Raw genomic sequence first — 19,986 nt, 5'->3', positions numbered from 1 at the left:
GGATTAAACAAGAAGTGCTGACTTAGGGTCAGTATTAAAAAATAAGTCAGCCATTTTACCACTTACCTGCAAAAGGACATGTCAGTCTTAACCCTTACTGCCGGGAATGTGAAGTTTGCAATTTCTAGTAGATAGGGCAAAGACAGCTAACACCCAGTAAAGCCTGGCAGAACAGAACTAAGTGCAAAGCACAGAGCAGCGGCAGTATTCGTAGGACCCATAGAGGTTGGTTAAACTATCTGTTTTAGGGATTTCTTCTTTCCTTTTCAGTAGCCTAAATAACTAGTTCTTACCAGACAATGTGAATGTCTTCTCCTCCAATGCAAGTTCCGCCTTAAATGTTATTACCATATTGATTCAAATATCATTACAAATAAATATCCTTACCTTAATTACAGCTATTTTATAAATATTATAACTCATAGCTTATGGAAAAATCACATACCAGACTGACAGCATTGTTTGATGCTAGCCCAACAAACAATGTTGATGCTAGCTGCTGCTTCTCTTTTTCCTCCTCTGAGGGGCTGACAACTTCTTGATCAGCTTCTGACAAAGGATGATCAACCATGTTTCCCCCTAATGTGCTGCCTGGAGGTACAGCCTCCAGTTTATCTTCTTTTCCTGTTTTGCTATCTTTTTTGGGGAGGTAGCCATCTTTCCCCCATAATTTCTTCACACCATCAAGTTTCAGACTACTCATCCTAAAAACATACATAATGAAAGCAAGAACAAACCTGTGAAAGTGCTATTGAGAAAAGCAATACCATTCTTAAGAGTGAGAACTCTGACCACCTGGGCTACACTTTGCTTTGTAACATGCGTAACAGCAACACGAAAACACCTAGGCTGTTTCTCATTTCCTGCATAGAAATTACTTGTGAATAGCTACCTGGGGGAAGCACAGCGCTCAGCAAATGCACTCTGAGCCAATGTTATGAAACCAGAACAGGAGATTCTAGTGAGTAGTATGTCCTATTTGCTCTCCCTCTATCTGGGTTTTTTAACTGGCACATCATTAGTGAACATAACAACTTTACTCCTTTCCCCCATTCTGCATAAAGTCCTGGGTGTTTAAATATTTTTTGGTGCTTGTGGGTTTTTCGTTTGTTTGCTTTTTAAAGAATAAGTCATTTAAGCAGCACCACCAAGAGAAAGATATATCCAGAGAAATGCTAGGATTCCAGTCTCCTTTGTAATTAAATAAATATGGAGCCAGTTATTGAGAGAGCTCCAACTCTTGCATACACAGCCAACTGAGGGTAACAGTCAACTGTTTTCATGCTCAAGTATTTAAGATTATTCCCCCATTATTATGTAGTAAAAAGTTATAACAGTGACAAGAACATAGGACTTAAACCACATTTTTCTTCATTTGATTTTTTAAGATAAAGTAACTCACTCTTTTTGTCCCATCTCAGTGCTATTACCAGATATGTCAGAACCAAAAGAGAGACCAGTGGGAGACTGCCTGCCAGTGAAGCCAGAAGTTGACATGCTTGAAGAAAGTGACAGTCCATAAGGTTCAAAATTCAAAGCTACAAGAAAGCCAGAATTGTATTCATCAAAATGGATCAGAAAATATACAGCAAAATCAAAGTTATATGAGAAAAGGGAAGTTACACTACCTAAAAACTGTCATTTCTCACTTTTAACATTCAGGATCCCATCATTATTAAAACCAGTTGTTGAACTATGTATTTTAGACTTACAAGTGTCCCCTCCCTCCCCCAACTACAAACATGCAAAGCTATGTTTCTAGCCTAATTTTTTTTTAGCAAGCCAAGTTTCTCAGGACACCAGATTATACAAATTAATCAAGTTCTTGCTATTTTTTAATTAAGGTATTCTATCAGACATTTAAGAAATACAGTGAAATTAGCTACCTTTTTCCTGGGAAAGCTTCTCCTCCTGTCTCTGATGATGAGGTTTATATGGTGCTGCCCCACGACTCAGTCCCTCAGCCACAAAGCCATCTAGGAAAGATAAGGAAGCATCTACCTACATTGAATCCAAAAAGGACAATGGACATTAGACTCTTTCCACAATGGCAGGTTATTAATTCCACTATAAGAATGTTCCAGTCAGTTTACAGCTCTCACACTTGAATCAGCTACCTTTAGTATATTCTAGGCTTAAGCCATTACCCATAGGAGCATTCTGCACATAGAAGACAATATTTCTGTGTAGTAACATCTATTTAAACAATAAATCTTAAATAATGGATAACTATGGAAACTCATTCAATATCACTGATTTGTCTGGAAAAGAAAACTTGACCAAAAAAAATCCTGCATCCCAATATGATCTATTCTATTCTATGTTCAGAGCTATACACTAACTCAATTGTAAAGCCAATCACATTAGCTCCCTTTCTGAATAATGGAATCCCAGTGCAACCAATCATAAAAACATCGTAGTAAGTAAACTGATAGATCTGGATCTTCCAACTCCTAACTTCCAAGATGCACATTATTCATGGGACCACAAAAATGTCAGCCTTGTCAGAACACAGGCTGAAGTTACCTTACCACCATATCATCACAGCTAGCATCAAGTGGAAGCAAGTTTTTCATCAAATCTTTGTCTTCACAGAGATGTTTTAATTCAAAGGCATATTGCCTCATGCAAGTATCCAGAGAGGTGCTGAATTCCTGGATTAGTTTATCAACTGTTTTAGAGCCAGGGTTAAGGGATGCTATTTTGGTGATGGCAGCCATAATCCAGGCTTTAGTTTCAGAAGTAACAAAGGTCTTCTTCAGTAATTTGTGCAGTCTGGTCATAATGACTTCTGGATCACCCTCATCATTTATAAGATAGGAATACTCCCCCAAAACCTATAAGTAACAGATATAGTGAACACTTGGTTACACAAGCATGATTTACCTATCTGAAAATTAATATGCAATACCAACATAGTTAAATATATCTTACATTCAAAAAAAAAAAATTATAGGCATGTAACTGTTTATAAATTTGGAACTTTTCAAGGTATTTTCACATTATATATCCACCTAAAAGAACCCAAAATATATGCAGTGAAAAGGGACATGATGTCTGCTGGTTTCTAAGTACTTACATTAAGCATATGGGCAGATGAATGAACTGTATCAGGGTAAATGAAGATAAGGGAAAATGAATGAACACACAAGTGAAGCTGCCTTGGTTTATTTCCTACTTAGAATCATAGGATCAAAGGACCGGAAGGGACCTGCAAGATCAAGTCCAATCCTCTGCCATGGACAGGAAGTTATTGGGCTCAAACAAGCTCAGCAAAGTGCTTATCCAACCTCATCCTGAACACCTCCAAGGATGGCAACTGCACCACTTCTGGCTGGGAGCATGTTCCAGATCCTGGTAACCCTAACAGAAAAAAGTTTTTTTCTTATGTTCAGCCTAAATTTTCCCTCTATTAGCTTGTGTCCATTGGTCCCCATCCTCCCTTGAGATGCCTTCCTGAAGAGTTGCTCCCCTAGATCTTGATGTTCATCCCTTGTAGGCAGCTATCATGTCACCTCTCAGTTTTCTCTCACTCAGACTGAACAGGCCCAATTCCTGGAGTCTCTCCTTGTAAGGCCCATCCTCCAGGCCCCTAATCATATGCATGGCCCTTCTTTGTACCCTTCTCAAGCTTATCCTTTCTGAAGTGTAGTGCCTAGAACTAGACACAGTACTCCAGCTGTAGCCTCACCAATGCCAAATAGAGAGGGCACCTCCCTGGTATTGGCAATGTATCAGCTGATGCACACCAGAGTTTTAATTTGCCCTGCTGGCAACTTCAGCAAACTTAGCAGAGGGTAGAAGCAAAAGCACAATGCAGATACTGTGGAACTGCTGATATGTGGTAAGTTTGCCTCCACACACCCTAAAATGATCAACTTCAGTATGTGCTAAAAAACTAACTCATTGCCCTGGAGATCTTCAAGAGGAGACTGGATGGTCACCTTGCTGGGGTCACCTGACCCCAGTTGTCTTTCCTGCCTGGTGCAGGGAGCTGGACCCGATGATCTTCCAAGGACCCTTCTGGCCTTACAATCTATGAATAAGAGAAGTCAACAAAGTCAGAAACTATTCCCTCAAGCCAATGGAAAGTCTGCTAGCTGAGAAGAAAAAACACTTTCAGTCCTTCCAAAAAAAGTAAAATCAGCGCTTTTGTAAGTAAGTGGCTGATTGAAAACAGTTACCCAATAACTATGCAAGCACAATTAATCAGGTGCTTGTTTTCCATTTCAAGTAGAGCCTGGTTGTTTTCTTCTTTGTGAGAGAGAATACTAGGGCAGCAGCTTGGCAGGTCACCATAAGACTGAACATGCATTTTCACAACTACTTATGGTCTTACTATGGAGAAATTAGAAAAAGTGACAGGCACCAAAGCAGACAGCTGGCTGAACAGGTTTCAGTGTAATACATGCCTTTTGGAAGATAGAGACTAAAATGTTCAAAACGTTAAAACGGACTTCCACACATAGTAATTTTATATATATAAAAAAACAATCATAGGTAGCATACCCAACTCATAACCTGAAGAAATTTCTGAGGATAAATGGCATCTTCCTCCTCCAATAAACCAAGATACGATTGAACAGCATAAAGCCGTAGCTGCTTATCTTCCTTTTCATCATCAAACCCTGAAAACAAAATGACAACCATTATTTGAAATGTATACTGCATGTACAACGGAATTCAAAATCAACTTAGAAAAATCAAACTAAATAATTAACTAGGAACATAGAGTTGTTTCTTTACAGGGTCCAGGAAGTTCCTCACCTTCAGCCAGAAGCCTCAGAAAGTTATTTGGAATATCAGGGTGCATCACATCTCCTCCTATCGAAAACACAGCATTCATAGTCTGGATGAACCACTCATTGGCAGGTGCATATGTGCCCAGAATGTTAAGGGAAGAAATGCTAAAGCATACTGGTTTTATTAATTTTTGTATTTAATTTACTTTTACTTACAATCTTAACAGATACAATTTTGAGAATATGGTATTTGTGCAAACAAAGGCTTACCATGTAAAGGATTGCCAAGCTAAGGAAAGGTTTGGCACACTTTTCCGAAAGGGTTTCAATATGGAGCTATGAAGAAACTTTGTGGCACGTGTTCTACAACTCTTGAGTATCTCACAGCTGTCCTTCCATATTCTAATGTAATCTGCAAATTCCTTGGAATACTGTGGGGTTTCTTTTAAAACAAGTATCCAATGGTCCAAAGCTGTCTATTTTACTGGGAAAGCTAAGATGCTGTTACAGGATATAGTACTGGACTGCCAGAGGGAAGTGAATTAATCTCTCACGAGGTCCCTTTCAACCCTAAACTTCTGTGAATTTGTGTAAACTTAAACCACAATGGCACAGTTAATGCAGAAGTATCAACAGAAGGCAATAGTGTGGAATGCTTTAAATTCACAATAAAGATTATTCCACATTTAATTTCCGAGGGGAGTTAGAATACCAGTACGTTTTACGTACAACACTGAGCGTGTGGGGTTTTGCCTACATGTATCTGCTCTTCTTTTAAAACTGAAAAAGAAGAAGTCTAAGTGACTTATTACCTATAAACAAGTACTACTCTACTATTCAGAATCAGAAGTATAGGAAAAGCTGTGTTAACTGGCATTTAAGTAACCGACACTCTACTAACCAGAATTTCCAACCAGCCGGCCAGACACAGGGATGGGGAAAGCTCGCATGTGGGGGCAGCTGCTGCCAGCCACCACCTTGTGCTGCCACTACTCCACATGGCCACCACTACCCCTCCCATGTGTGTAACCACTACCACCCCTGCCCCAGTCCAGCCAAAAACCCCTGCCTCAGGTAACCAGCATTTTTATATTACTGGCACCCTCCACCCCTCACTCATGCCAGGTAACAGAGCTTTTACCGTAAATAGCTTTTCGTAGTGTTCAAGTTGCTAACTTCTGGACATTTACTGAGGAATAACAGTCTCCCACACCTAACAGAAGCCTCAGCAATACCAAATAAAGCGTTAGCCAGAATTTATTTGTACTGCAAATAGATTTATTGTTGCACTGCAACAAACCAGGAACTTTATTTCAGAGAGAGACAGAAAGAAAGAGACGGGGAGGTTACTGTAGGTTGGAATTTTTGCAATATCTTACCCGGTGCCTTTCCCACGTACGCCGTTAGGAAAATCATTTCTTAAAAGCAAGAGTGCTGGAGCCTGCACTTAGAGTACTGGAGTCTCCCTTTCCCATACTAAAGAGGACTTTTTTTTTTGGAGTTTTAAGCTCAGGTTTTAATATTAACTTAAAAGATTAACTGCAAAGAAAAAACATTCTTAACTTTTCATTTACGGTTCAAATAATGTCAAGACCATTTCTGCAAGTGTTCACTTCTGCTTACCTTTTTCCCCTCATTTTAGTATGGCCTTGATGCCCTGTCTTGAAAGGCCACAAAATGTTCTTGGTTATTAATGTGAGTCAGCTACATGAGTCAGCTTCAGCAAAACAAAAGGATATTTCTCAGCTAATTCAGCGATTTTACTCACTAAGTTGATGATGGTATATTCTTCTTTGCTTTGTTTTAAATAGTCAAGCATCTTCTGAACTATGACAGTTACATTCTGCCCATTGGTAATTCTATAAAGAAGTTCCAGTGTCTAAAGAAAAAAAAAACCCTAATCACACATCAAGAGAGAGTCATAGATGAAAAGTAAATAAAGTGCCAAACTGGATAAAAAGTAAATACTGGCATATCCTAAATACACGTTTTAACAAGGAAATAAGGATGAAAAATGAGAAGAGTTAAAAACGGAAGTTACACAGGTAACTGCATGCTCTGTGTACTTTTACCTTTAGCATTTGTAACATCAATATGACTTTTATGCCACCGTGTTATAACACTAAGAATTCCTAACTATAGCACAGACATTAGGCCTATTTTGTGGAATTCAAAAATTAACTTACTTCCCTTTTAATAATGGGATCAGGATGGTCTAGACATTCAATTATTGTCATTTGGTGCTGAAGTGCCAGATTAGGATCCTGCTGGATAACATAGGTAAGAGCCTTTAATCCTAGAAAGTAAGTTATTACAAAGGGATATGAAAAAAAAGCGCAGACACAATTAGATTCAATTCAAAACGTCTTGTTCAGGTGACCAAGTATCCTTACCTAAATATTTCAAGTTAATTTTTGGTGACAAAACAAACTTCCCAATGCATTTGGCAGCCTTCTCAAGCAGATCAGGTTTGGGGTAAATGGTATAAATAGTTTGGACACATTCAAACAAGATGGCTGGGGAAACAACAAAAAGCAAGTAAATGGCAGTAATTTATAAATGCGTAACAAGCATTTTTACAAAACAAGCAGCATACAAGTAACAACGTTTCAAGGTTTAAAGCTTTCCCTAACAGGGGTGCATTCAATGTGTTAAAGCAATCATATATGCAATCTCTATGTAGATTTCTGAGATCTTTAAATCACACTGAAGTTTTTTGAACAGGTGTTACTCTTTGTACATAAATAAATTTCCTTCCTGCAGGCAAGGAATATCTATACTGCTTCTGCCATGAAGGCAACTGCACCAAAATAAATAGGTGAAAATTATGACTGAATGCAGGCTAGGCAGGGATATGCAGCCACAACTACAGAGTGGAGTTTCAGTTAGGGCTTGAAATATGTTCTGTTCTTTGCCACCCAAAAAAGGGAAAATGACATCAGAACAAGATGAATTTTTGTTGCGTCTAAAAAAGAACTGCTGAAAATTTAGCAGATAGTTCCTGTCAATAATACTTAGACGAACAGAGGGTGTCTGACAGGGAGCCAAGTACAGTTTATACAGTTGCGTGGATAGATTAGTACAGAATGGCATAGGCAGCAGAGACTCGATTTCTTACTTAGGAACAGGCAGTTCTGTCAACAAACTAGCAAGTCTTTGAAGTCTATCAATGGATTATTAAGCCTTTAGACAGAGCAATGAAGTAAAAACTGATCTGGCCATCTATTTTTAGTAAATGTAAACGTGTAAATGGTCTGTGTTGAATAAAGGTCTCCCCGTCCAGCATTGTAGCAAACTTACAAGTACAGTGCATTCACTCTAACGAGGACTTGGAGCCTAATTATCTTCCTCCCACTGAAGTTAATAGTTCAGTTCCCATGGACTTGAATGAAACCAGGACTGAAATCCTGGCTACCTTCTTTTAGAAATATTTTTATTATAAATTCTCAGTTTTTACACAACTTTCCAACCTCGAAGTCTGCTGTAAAACTAACCAACCAAGAGACTGGCCAAGACTAGACTGTGGCCAAGACTAGACTGTGGAGGTCTATAACAAAAGCAATTTACTCATTTTCAGGAAGACTCAAAATCATCATATAGGCATCAATAGCAGTTAAGAAGTCATGATGAATTACTGAGGTTAGCCACTATTACAGTATGGACAAAGGGAGAAAAGATCAGACACATAATTCAGGGATTTCAAACCATCTCAACAATTTGCATGTTTCTGCAAAATCTCATTTAGTCTAAAATTTATTGGATGGGTGATAGATAGACCTGAATCTATTGATTTTTAGCCACTGAAAAGCTACGCCTGAGAAAGGTATGTGTGCTAACTTGTCTGCAACAAGCCAAGAATGTCCAAAAAGTATGGATTTTAGCATTTAATAGAACTGGCTATTTTCCAAAAACATAACTGAACAGATTTACATTTTTGCATAGGGATCATCATCAATTCTTCAGCACTTTACAAAACAAATTGACAAACATGAATGGAAGAATGCACGTAAAACTGTTTCTCTGCATACATTTCATTGAGTACTAATAGAACCTTTTCAGATACGGTCATCCACTTTGATCCCCACAGTATTTAACACTCAACATTGGGAATCCAACTTCCTCTCACTGTACAAAGGATTTATGCACATTTATAGTCTTGGGAACTCCATTTAGAAATTCTACATATATTTTAAGACAGCAAACCTATTTAGCCATTTTCATAATCAACTCTTCAATTTACCTATTTAACTAATGTGTGTATGCTAGTACTTTTAATAGTTTAGTTTCAAAACCATGAAACACTGTATCATTTACAATGAGAGATGCCATTCCATTTTTAATTCAGTGTTCTAAAACCTTAGATATTTATACTTAAAAAAATAGTGAAAAACCCCAAAGACGCACGTTTTAAAATAATACTTTCAGTCTTGTTAAAGTATCTCTTTGTTCTGCTCTATTGTCAGATGTCTTCTGCCCTCCCCCACACACTGGAAAAGACATTATCATGGCTGTTTGAAAGAGTTATAAAGTCAACAGCAGTGCCACATGGCAACACATCTTTCCACACGTGTTAATACCAATGAACTCTGGAAATACATTAACTGGTGCTACAGGGTAAGTCAAAGAATCACAAATGAATCTGGAAAAGAAGCAGATGTCTCGCATCCTCCCTTTTTTTGCTATATGTCTCAACAACAAATTATGCAGACAACTTAAAAAAAAAGAAACTGAAGAAGTCCAGTATTGTTCTTCTTTCTGACAAAGGAAAGCATCACCATTTCTATTTTTAAATTAGGCACTATAATCACTGTACAGTAGGTTATCACACCAAGCATACAACCTTGCATATTTGAAGGCAAGATGAAGCCTACTATAACTTGGAGGACTTCCATGTTACACTCATCTATTTGAAAATTAGCCAAGTTTGAGCCCAATTTCAGATGTTCCCTATTAACATAAATGTTTACTTCAATAGATTTCTGTATACATTTTGAAATGCTGTACTTTGCATGCTTTGCAGGTCACCAGTCACAACAGCCAAATTCAGTCGTTTATCAGATTATTTAACCACAGAACACTGCATTTGTTTGTGTCAACAGTACTGCGTATATATCTTCTTATAATTTTAATTTCGCTTTTAAGATATTCTCACTCACCATATGTAATATTATGATTTATTTCTGCTCTTCTCAAAGATTCATCCAGAACATCATGCATCAATTCACTTGTCCTGTTACAAAATATTTTTTTTCCATTAAAAATATGTAATTTGATTTGAAGCACAGTACACTAATTGTATAAATATACCTGTGGGGCCTGGTCTGGGAAGCAAAACCAAACACCACACATGCAAGTGCTCCATAGGACTCCAACAAAAATATTTACATGAAGAAATTCTCATAAGACCAAGGGCTCAATAACCTGGACTGAAATGGCTTCTCAACACATATTTTCTCTTCCAATTTGAAAGTATCTACTATATTAAGATGGTAAAAACACTGCCTTGACTGCTCAGAACAGAAGTTTATTTTACTTACCAAGTGGAAAAGAAAGCACACACAAACTAAACTGTCACTATCTTTACTCTGGATTTTCCCTTTGGTCTTTTGCTAACCTAATAAACAGAAGTTCTGACTAAATGTCTTTCAGTGCACCCCTTCACAAATCAGTTGCCTAGCTCACAGAGAAATAGGGAAATAAACTAAGCACAGCCAGTTTTCAGTAAATCTGAAACCTGAGCTCAGCATTTGTTACAAGAGAAAAAATGTTAAGCCTGTCATACTTCACCATTTCTTTCAACTTTTCTTCATGAAAGAAAGTAAAATTTGTCATGAGTCATCACATAATGATTCACAATGTATTCTTACCACTTTCAAAGACTTAGTTACATAAAAAAACCTGGTTACCTTGGATCATCTTTTCCTAGCAGCCCCAGTATTCTTAAGAGCTGAATCTGTAACCATGGTGCCGGTACACTGTGGTAATTGAAGTCTATGGGAAGCTTTCCTCCCACCACCTGCTTCAGAATGGTTACAAAGCTCTCTGTTAAGTCCTTATATCCAGATGAGTTTTCCTAGACAAGGAAAAAAAACATGCAACTATTCTAAATATAGCACCTCAAACACAATATAAACACAGCCTAAGCGAATACAAATTTCCTAGCCAAATTACTCAACTTGGTCTATTACCCAACTCATCTCTTCTTCCTCTCATATTCTAATGTGAAGTTTTATAAAGCCATGGCTGAAGGCGCTGCTCTTGTGGGGGAAAATATGCATGAAAGACATACCTCAGTGTAAACTGTTAATATATTAAAAATATAAACATTTAACTTAAGAGCAAAAGCCAGGAATAGAAAGATACTGAGGACCAGTGTTAGGCAGTGCACCTAGCAGGACTGTCAGAAAAATTTAAAACAGAGCCAGTTTTTGGAATTTACATAAATAATAAATGTTTCATCAACTCTGCTCTTATTTTTCTGGAAGATTTTAAGTAAGATTTTTCTACTGATCAGTTTTACAGCTGACAACACATTTTTTTAAAACAGCTTACAAGTTATGTTGGACTTCTATTTTTTAGTTTACCTTAATCATTTGAAGGTAAATGTGCAAAGAGGCAGCCATAACTCCAACATCTCTGTCACACAAGGCTTTCCGGAACTTGTCATGGATGTGCTGGACTTGGTTGGGAGCAATGAGATAGAACTTATACAGAGCTTGCACAGCTTTCCTTCGGATAATTTCCCTATGAAGAAAAACACATGTTATTTTATGATCAACCAACTCAAACTTTTATTTAACCTTTAATTTTGTCTCTATATTTAAGTATTTTAGGTACTTGACTCCTATGAAAAACACCAATATTGTACCGTTTTCCATTTCTGCAGCTAATAAAATAAAATTGCTCTCGTAACATATTTCAGGTAGACAAGTTTTACAGCTAAGGAACAGAAAGAGAGATTAAGTGACTTGGCAAAGCCCACCTGGTCAATCTGTGGCAGAGCGAGTTTAGCGGTTAGACAGTCTGATAGTTCAGCATATCCACTATGCTGGCATTCTGTTTTCACATATATGGAATGTTATAAACTAGTTGGTTTGATAATCAAAGTGGCTGCATTAGCTGCTCAGCATCTTCGAATGGGACATGTGCATTCTCAGCTTATCTAAAATCAGGCACTGATGCAATGAATACCAAGGGTCCAATTTGTTACTCCATTTTACAGCAAGCACTTTTCAGTCCCATACATTTCCTAGCAGTATCTCCACACATACAAATTACATGATATTTAATCATCAACAATAGTTATGCAAAATTGTAGACTTATCATCATGCACTCAACAGTGTGTAAACTAAAGAGAGAAAAGACGTACAACAGCAAAATTAGGAAAGGCGCAGAAACTTGTGATTAGCTGCTGGAGAAGCAGTCACTCGCAAGAGAAAGCCTTGCTGAGATCACAGCACAGTCTGAAATCCTATAAGCAACCACCTACTTGGAATGCTGAAGCTTATCTTCTATGAGGGGAAGGACAGCTGGAATCATTTCCCGTGGAAAGATCTGGCTGACAACAGTTAGCGCCATGCACACCTCAACCAAGTTAGTGCTCTGCAAGTCCTGTCACAGAAAGCAAAACAACAAAACGCTGATTTCTAAAGTTAAATAATGGGAAATTTACACTTCACTCTAAGATTAAAGGAGAAAAAGTTTCCATAGTTATGCTAAACTCTGCAGCAACCATCCCTGAGGTCTTGTCAGGGGTTTTTTCATTTTTCCTATCAATCTTCATTTATTTAGGAATAATTATGTAAAACAACTAGTGTCACGGAGTTCAAGCAGCTCCAGAACAATGGTGGCAATGGGCATGTATAGATCTTTCACTTTTAATCTGACTGGCCACAGGCACTGAAAATTAGTTACTGGTTCTCTTCACTGGACTACTACCTCACTGACCAAACAGGCCAAGTAAGACTTGGGTCAGTGAAGCAAAGAAATATTTTAATAAGCTAGGAGTTTTGAAAATACATCTTAGAATCAAAACACTTAAATATAAACCTGCGCCAGTTCTTTAAGAGAAAATCAGAATATTCTGTTCTGGGTTTTTGGTTGTAGCCATGTTGGTCTAAGGACATTGGCAGGCAAGGTTCTGTGAGTAGATGTGGTATCTTTTATTAGACCAACTGAGTAGTTGGAAAAAAGTTCTTAGTAAGCTTTTGGGCACAGTCACCCTTCTCCAGGCATAGGAAGTCTCTGCTGTTCTGAGACTCCAAGGAATGAGAGGCGCTAAAGAGTGACAGGACCTCAGTGAGAATGTAAATAGGTAGAAATTAGGAAAACATAAGGTAAAGCAGGGAAGGGTGGGCTGAGGGGAGGCAGGGGAAAAAAAGCCAAAGGTGAGTAAGGGAGGCTCTATAGTACTAGTAATTCAAGGCAGAAAAGAGGCTGCCTGTGAAAAAGGAAATGGCTGGAATTAGGAAGACAAAGGGCAGAAAAGGAGGGTGGGAGGCAGGGAAAGAAAAGTGTAAGAGGTCAGGTCTGGCAGGTATCTGGTGAATCAGATGGAAGGCAGGTTGTGATGTGTCATAAATCCAATCAATGTCTATAGTGGATCCATGATTTTTGTGTCCAGTAAATTTATGAAGTGAAGTTCATAGGCTCATCTACTAAAGGTGTTTTGTAAGTTCCCTTTGAGGATCAGAACTGAGAGAAGGGAGAGGGCGTGATTGTCTTGTGAGAAATCTGCCCCCACAGGTAACTGGGTATTCTTGTCTTTGACAGATTTTTGGTGTGTGTTCATTCTCGTGCACAATTGTTGTTTGGTTTTTCCTACATATTTTCCATCGAGGCACTTGATGCACTGGATGAGTTGTAGAACATTTCTGGAGGTGCAGGTGTAAGATGCAGGAACGGTGATGGATCTGTTGTGGGGTATAGTTGTTGTGGGGTGTTGATGTGTTGGCAGGTTTTGCATGTCTTGTCCTGGCAGTCTGGATCCACTGGGTGTGGTTTGGGTCATAGGGAGTTTGCTTCTGGTGATGAGGTTAGCGAGGTTCAGTGCTTGTTTAAAGTCTAAGGTGGGTGGTTCTGGAAAGATCTCTCTAAGAATTGGGTCATCTTCTAGTATGGGCTGCAATTGTTTAAGGATTTTCCGTGTAGGCTCCAGGGAAGGGTGATATGTTATAACTAGTGGTGCAAGATTTGTGGGGATTTTCTTTTTGTACTGCTGCAAATTTTCACATGGTATACGGGTGGTTCTTTCAAAAGTGCAATCTCTCCCTCTGAAGGAATGTCCTTGTTGGCTGAAGGCCCTTTTGAGATTTGTGAGGTGGCAATCACAGGTATTCTCCGTGGTGCAAATTCAGTGGTATCGGAGAGCTTGCCTGTACATTATAGCATTTTTGGTGTGCTTAGGATGGTTGCTGGTTCTGTGCAGATATGCATGTTGGCCCATGGGTTTCTTATATATGGTGGTTTGAATTTAACCCTCTTGGATATTGATCATGGTGTCCAAAAAGGAAATGCTGTTAGAGTATTCAAGCAATGGTCAGATGGAAGGGCGATGATTGTTGAATTTTTGGTGGAAATCAGAGACTGCAGGGTTTCGGTCCAAACGATGAAGACGTCATTGGTGTATCTCAGGTACAGTAAAGGTTTGAAGGCGTAGTTCTTGAGGAATTATTCTTGATGGGCCATAAAAAGACTGACATATTGTGGGGCCATTTTGGTGCCCACAGCTGTGCCCGTGGTCTGGAGGAAGCATTGGTTGTTGAAATTGAAGTTGTTGTGTGTATGGATAAAGTATGTGTGTTTAGTGATAGCCTGAGATCTGGACTCAGAGTTATAATCTTGTTCTTGTAGGTATGTGAGGTAGGCTTGGATGCCATCCTGGTGTGGGATGTTGGTGTATAAGCTAGTGACAGCCATGGTGGCTAGGAGGGTATTGCTGGGAAAGTAGTCTATGTTTTTGAGTTTTCGCAGGTAGTCTATTGAGTCTTGGATGAAACTTGGTCTCTGGGTGATGAGCAGTTTTAAGATGGATTCGACAAAACCTGATACTTCTTTAATTAGCTTTATATGTTTTGAAATGGTAGCTCTGTCAGGGTTTTCTTCTTTGTGGATTTTAGGGAGTAAGTAAAAAGACCCTGGATTAGGTAGTGGAGAGATTAGGGTGTGAAGCTTTTTGTGTAGTTCCGACAGAAATGATGTGATGGTTTTGAGCAAAAAAGGGGAGGTGGATTTTCCTCTAGTTTTTTATAGTACGTCGTGTCAGAGAGTTGTCTGTTGGCTTCTTTTATGTAGTCTTCATGGTTAAGAATAACTATAGCTCCTCCTTTATCTGCTGGTTTTATTATTGTTTGGTGGTTGGATCTTAGACATTCTATGGCCCCTATTTCTGAGAGGGAGAGGATCCTATAGTGGTGTTCCTTGCTAAGTATTTTGTTGTTCATTCTTTCTCTAAAGCAGTTAATGTAGCGATTGAGGTTTAAATTCTGTCCACTGTTAGGTGTCCTATCTGAGGAGTTTGGGGATTTTTTGGCATAGATTTTTTTAATCAATGTTGTCACCAGATGAATTAGTGTTGAAAGTGGATTCCTTTTGGTTGTGGCAATATTCCTTTAGATGGACACGTTGAAAAAAAATCTTCTAGCTCTCCACATTGCAGTATCTTCTTCGGTTGTTTTTCTGGACAGAAATTAAGACCTTTGGAGAGGACAGATTTTTCAGCTTTGGTAAGTGTGTGCGTATCCTCTCCAAAGGCCTTAATTTAAGGAGAAACCAAACAACAATTGTGCACAATGAACACACACCAAAAATCTGTCAAATACCCAGTTACCTGTGGGGGCAGATTTCTCACAAGACAATCACGCCCTCTCCCTTCTCTCAGTTCTGATCCTCAAAGGGAACTTACAAAACACCTTTAGTAGATGAGCCTATGAACTTCACTTCATAAATTTACTGGACACAAAAATCATGGATCCACTATAGACATTGGATTTTTGACGCATCACAACCTGCCTTCCATCTGATTCACCAGATATCTGCCAGACCTGACCTCTTACATTTTTCTTTCCCTGCCTCCCACCCTCCTTTTCTGCCCTTTGTCTTCCTAATTCCAGCCATTTCCTTTTTCACAGGCAGCCTCTTTTCTGCCTTGAATTACTAGTACTATAGAGCCTCCCTTACTCACCTTTGGCTTTTTTTCCCCTGCCTCCCCTCAGCCCACCCTTCCCTGCTTTACCTTATGTTTTCCTAATTTCTACCTATTTACATTCTCACTGAGGTCCTGTCACTCTTTAGCGCCTCTCATTCCTTGGAGTCTCAGAACAGCAGAGACTTCCTATGCCTGGAGAAGGGTGACTGTGCCCAAAAGCTTACTAAGAACTTTTTTCCAACTACTCAGTTGGTCTAATAAAAGATACCACATCTACTCACAGAACCTTGCCTGCCAATATTCTGTTCTGGCATTTTGCTCATGCTTTCCACGCTGCATTAGTGACAAAAATAGGTCTCCTGACAGCCCTCTCCTAGAATGGTACTGACATTTTAAAGGCTGCATCCAGATGTTCAATTCTATCAGGAAAATATTGTTCCAGTAGAAAAAAGAGCCTGCAAGCTGGACTTTACACAGGCTGTCCAGCAAGGGAGCACCAGACTGCTGCTCCCTTGGCTACTCCTACCCTCCTGGGAGCCCATTAATTAACAGTCTGTCCTCTCCCCTGCCTGGGAAGCAGGTAGGCTGCCAAGTAGTAGCTGGCAGCTGCTAAAAAGAAGCAGTTGCCACAGCCAGCCACAGAGGGCTCCATGTCCTGGTTTACCCAGAGGAGAACAGCCCCACCCCTTGCACTCCTTTGACCCAAAGGAGTGCATGGAGGAGGGGCCTTGCTGCAGGGGCACAGAGCCTGTCTCACCCTGTGCTGCCCCAGAGCAGTGCGGGCAGCAAGTTAAAAGCCAGAGGGGCAAGATATAACCATGCAGAGACTTTTCCCCAGCAAGCTGTTGACTACCCCTTGCTGCCCCATCAAACAGGCAGGGCAGCAATTTAAAAGCCAGAGCCCGACCCAGCTGCTGCTCGCTTTTATATCACTGCCCCACCACTCAGCTGGGCAAGGAGGCAGCAAAGGGAAGCCAATGGGAGCAGGAAAAGCCGCCTGTCTCATACTGAAACTGGGGACTTCCCAGGTTGGGAAAAGGGGAATAGTGGCTGCTGCTCCCCACACCTCTTCATCTACAGCAGAGAGAAGAGGGCAGAGCAGCTACCCCCGTACCTTCTCAAGACCAAGGTGGCCCCAGCAGCTGCATTTGCTTCAGGAAAAAAGCCTGAACATCTGTACATTTCTGATGTCTACCAGTAAAAAAAAAAAAAAACAATTCTCCCCAACTGAAACTGAACATCTGTACCTAGCCAAAGTAACCAAAAGGTGTAACTGCATAGTGACCATAACCTAATTTTTGTGATGAAAAAAGGTTGACTAATGCAAAATATTTTGAGTCCTCAACAACAGAGTTAAGAACCTGACGCATCTCCCACTGGAGTCAAAGTTCTTGTATTGCCTTCAACAGGAGCTGGATAGCACCCAAAATGAGGAATTGAAAATCTTTTCAGCACGAAAACAATGAATTAAAGAAACAATTACCCACTGCAAGGCACGATAACTATGCAGTTCTTACAGAAGAATGAAAGAATACAAGAGCAAGTAAACTCAAATACAGAACAGTCAACAGTGTATATAAAAATACCTGTTTCAGCAAAATAAAAATTTGACATATTTTGCCATCTCCATTTTTTATAACTTTTTTATAGTCATTTTCCTTATTCCATTGCTAAATGACAAAGGAACTCACCAGCTTTAATATTTACCTCCAACCACTTCAGACACCTACCTTCACAACTGTGTTAACAAGCAGAAGCAACAATTCATGATTTTCATGGAGAAACAAAGAAACAGCCAAGTAACCTACAACAGAAAACAGTCATCAACACTCCCATGTAATAAATAACTAAAAAAAGACTTTTACTGGAAAACACCACAGGAATCAACTCAAATCATGGGCAAAAATATAGTTGCATTAACTTCCCCTTAATCCCAATGGTAAAAATAGCTGTTTTTGCAACCTGGTTGCTTCGAGATATTCAGGTTGTTATTCTATGTTCAATAAAAGACAGAAGTGAAACCAACTAGCTATATGTCCACAGTTAAGAGGAATCTATAAACTTAAACTTAAAACTCATGGCAACTTGGGCAGCAGCGACCAGATGATTGAATTTAGGATCCCAAGGAAAGGAAGGAGATCAGCTGAGTAAGGGCTTCAGAAAAGCACACTTCGACTCACTCAGGGAACTGATGGACATGAGCCCACGGGAGGTCAGTCTGAGTCCAGAGACCTGGTTGTATTTTAAAGAAACCTTCCTGAGGGTGCAGGAATTAATCATCCCAATGCACATGGAAACTAGCAACCATAGCAGAAAACCAACTTGGCTTAGCAGGGAACTCTTCAGTCAGCTACAACACACAATGGAAGCTTACAACAGTGGAAACTTGGACAAACAACTAGGAAGAAGCACAAGAGTACTGCTCAGGCATCCAGGGATAAATCAGGAAGGCCGAAGTGCAATTGGAGTTGCTGCTAGCAAGGGATGTGAAGGGTAACGAGAAGGATTTCTACAAGAGTATCAGCAATAAGAGGAAGATCAGGGAAAATGTGGGCTCCTCACTGAATGTGAGAGGCAACCTAGGGACAGATGAGAAAGAAAAGACTAAAGTACTCAATGCCTTGTTCACCTCAATCTTCACAGGCAAAGTCAGCTCCCAGACAACTGCACCAGGCAGAACAGTTTGGGGAGAAGGTGAGCAACCAAAAGTGGAGAAAGAACAGGTTAAGGACTACTTAGAAAAGCTGGACATGTACAAGACCATGGGGCTAGACAGGGTGCATCCAAGGGTGCTGAGGGAGTTGGCTGATGTGATTGCAGAGCTGCTGGCCATCATCTTTGAAAACTTATAATGATCAGGGGAGGTCCCAGAGGGCAAATATAGTGCCTATCTTTAACAAAAGGGAGGATCCAGGGAACTACAGACCAGTCAACCTCACCTCAGTCCCTAGAAAAATCATGGAGCAGGTCCTCAAGGAGTCCATTTCTAATCAACTGGAGGAGAAGATTGTTAGGAACAGGCAGCATGAATTCAAGTTATGTCTGGCCAACCTGACTGCCTTCTATGATGCAGTAACTGGCTCTGTGGATGCAGGGACAGCAGTGGATGTGATATACAAGTGCAAGGCTTTTAATATGGTCTCCTACAATACTCTTGCAAGAAGGTGAGGTACAGGTTGGATGAGAAGACTACAAGGTGGATAGAAAACTGGCTAGATCATCAGCCTCAAAGGGTAGTAATCAATGCGTTGATATCTAATCGGTAACCAGTATCAAGCAGATACCCCATGGGTCAGTCCTGGGCAGAGAAGTGGGGCAGAAAATTTTTCAATGCTTTATTTTTCCGTGGGAAATATTCCGTTTTTTTAAATTTGTTTCAGAAAATTCATTAGTAACAATTAATGGATGCCAATACAATATTAGGCAAGCTTGGCAGTTTCAAAGTCATAATTAATGTTTTTCAGCCGATTATCCCAAGGAAGTATGAGAGTGTTTTACTGATTTGTAAATAAGAGGGTAAATCCAATGACGTTCTAATCCAGACCAAAAATCAAGGTATTAATTTGTCTAATTGGCTGTGCGGGTCAAATCAAAACCAAAGCACAGCATATCATGCACAGTTCTTTGGGTGTGCTAAAATTAGTGTGTCAACAGTTTTCAGTGCCTTCATTTTTTTCCTTAAATTTAAACAAACAATATAAGGGAAGTACACACTATTGTGTACTGTCTTTACATTTTTACAAGTATTCCAATAAAAATAATTTATTTCCACATAAAGCTTTGAATTTGTTTGAATATAACATTTAAACTACATTAAGCGTGCTGTATTAATTTTTTTTTCCTAAACAAATATTTCAGTTCAAATACTTGTGGCTATTGGGACATAAAATTAACATGGGGTACTTTTTTAGTTTTGTTTACTAAATGTAAGTCAAGTAAACACGCTAAATCAGATCGCGCTCTATTTAGGGCATTGGAAAATTTTCCCATTGAAAATTATCCAGAAAACCCACATCTCTGGTCCTGGGGCTGATTTTGTGCAAGATCTTCATCACCAACCTGGAAAATGGGATGAAGAGCACCCTCAGCAAGTCTGC

At 39.5% G+C, this 19,986-nt stretch overlaps 1 protein-coding gene across 2 annotated transcripts in view; it reads right to left on the bottom strand.

The window, feature by feature from the left end:
* The window catches only part of AP4E1 (adaptor related protein complex 4 epsilon 1 subunit), a 34,291-nt gene that overhangs the window by 6,065 nt on the left and 8,240 nt on the right, over positions 1-19,986 (bottom strand). The window contains exons 3-16 of one of the 2 annotated variants that reach the window (XM_019533582.1): positions 17,620-17,693; positions 12,233-12,354; positions 11,327-11,486; positions 10,649-10,815; positions 9,899-9,972; positions 7,136-7,258; positions 6,929-7,038; positions 6,482-6,621; positions 4,768-4,880; positions 4,510-4,628; positions 2,532-2,837; positions 1,887-2,001; positions 1,403-1,538; positions 446-704 (exon numbers count right to left, since the gene is read on the bottom strand). In XM_019533582.1, coding sequence (XP_019389127.1) covers positions 446-704; positions 1,403-1,538; positions 1,887-2,001; positions 2,532-2,837; positions 4,510-4,628; positions 4,768-4,880; positions 6,482-6,621; positions 6,929-7,038; positions 7,136-7,258; positions 9,899-9,972; positions 10,649-10,815; positions 11,327-11,486; positions 12,233-12,354; positions 17,620-17,693 — 2,018 coding nt within the window. Of the gene's footprint in view, positions 1-445; positions 705-1,402; positions 1,539-1,886; positions 2,002-2,531; positions 2,838-4,509; positions 4,629-4,767; positions 4,881-6,481; positions 6,622-6,928; positions 7,039-7,135; positions 7,259-9,898; positions 9,973-10,648; positions 10,816-11,326; positions 11,487-12,232; positions 12,355-17,619; positions 17,694-19,986 lie in introns of those variants that run through there. The other variant, XM_019533583.1, reaches the window with a different exon arrangement.

Source organism: Crocodylus porosus, unplaced genomic scaffold (assembly GCF_001723895.1).
Source record: "Crocodylus porosus isolate Cpor-Errol unplaced genomic scaffold, CroPor_comp1, whole genome shotgun sequence".
Taxonomy (NCBI): Eukaryota; Metazoa; Chordata; order Crocodylia; family Crocodylidae; genus Crocodylus; species Crocodylus porosus.
The sequence above is the reverse complement of the archived record's forward strand: the minus strand, read 5'-3'. Positions and strand labels throughout refer to the sequence as shown.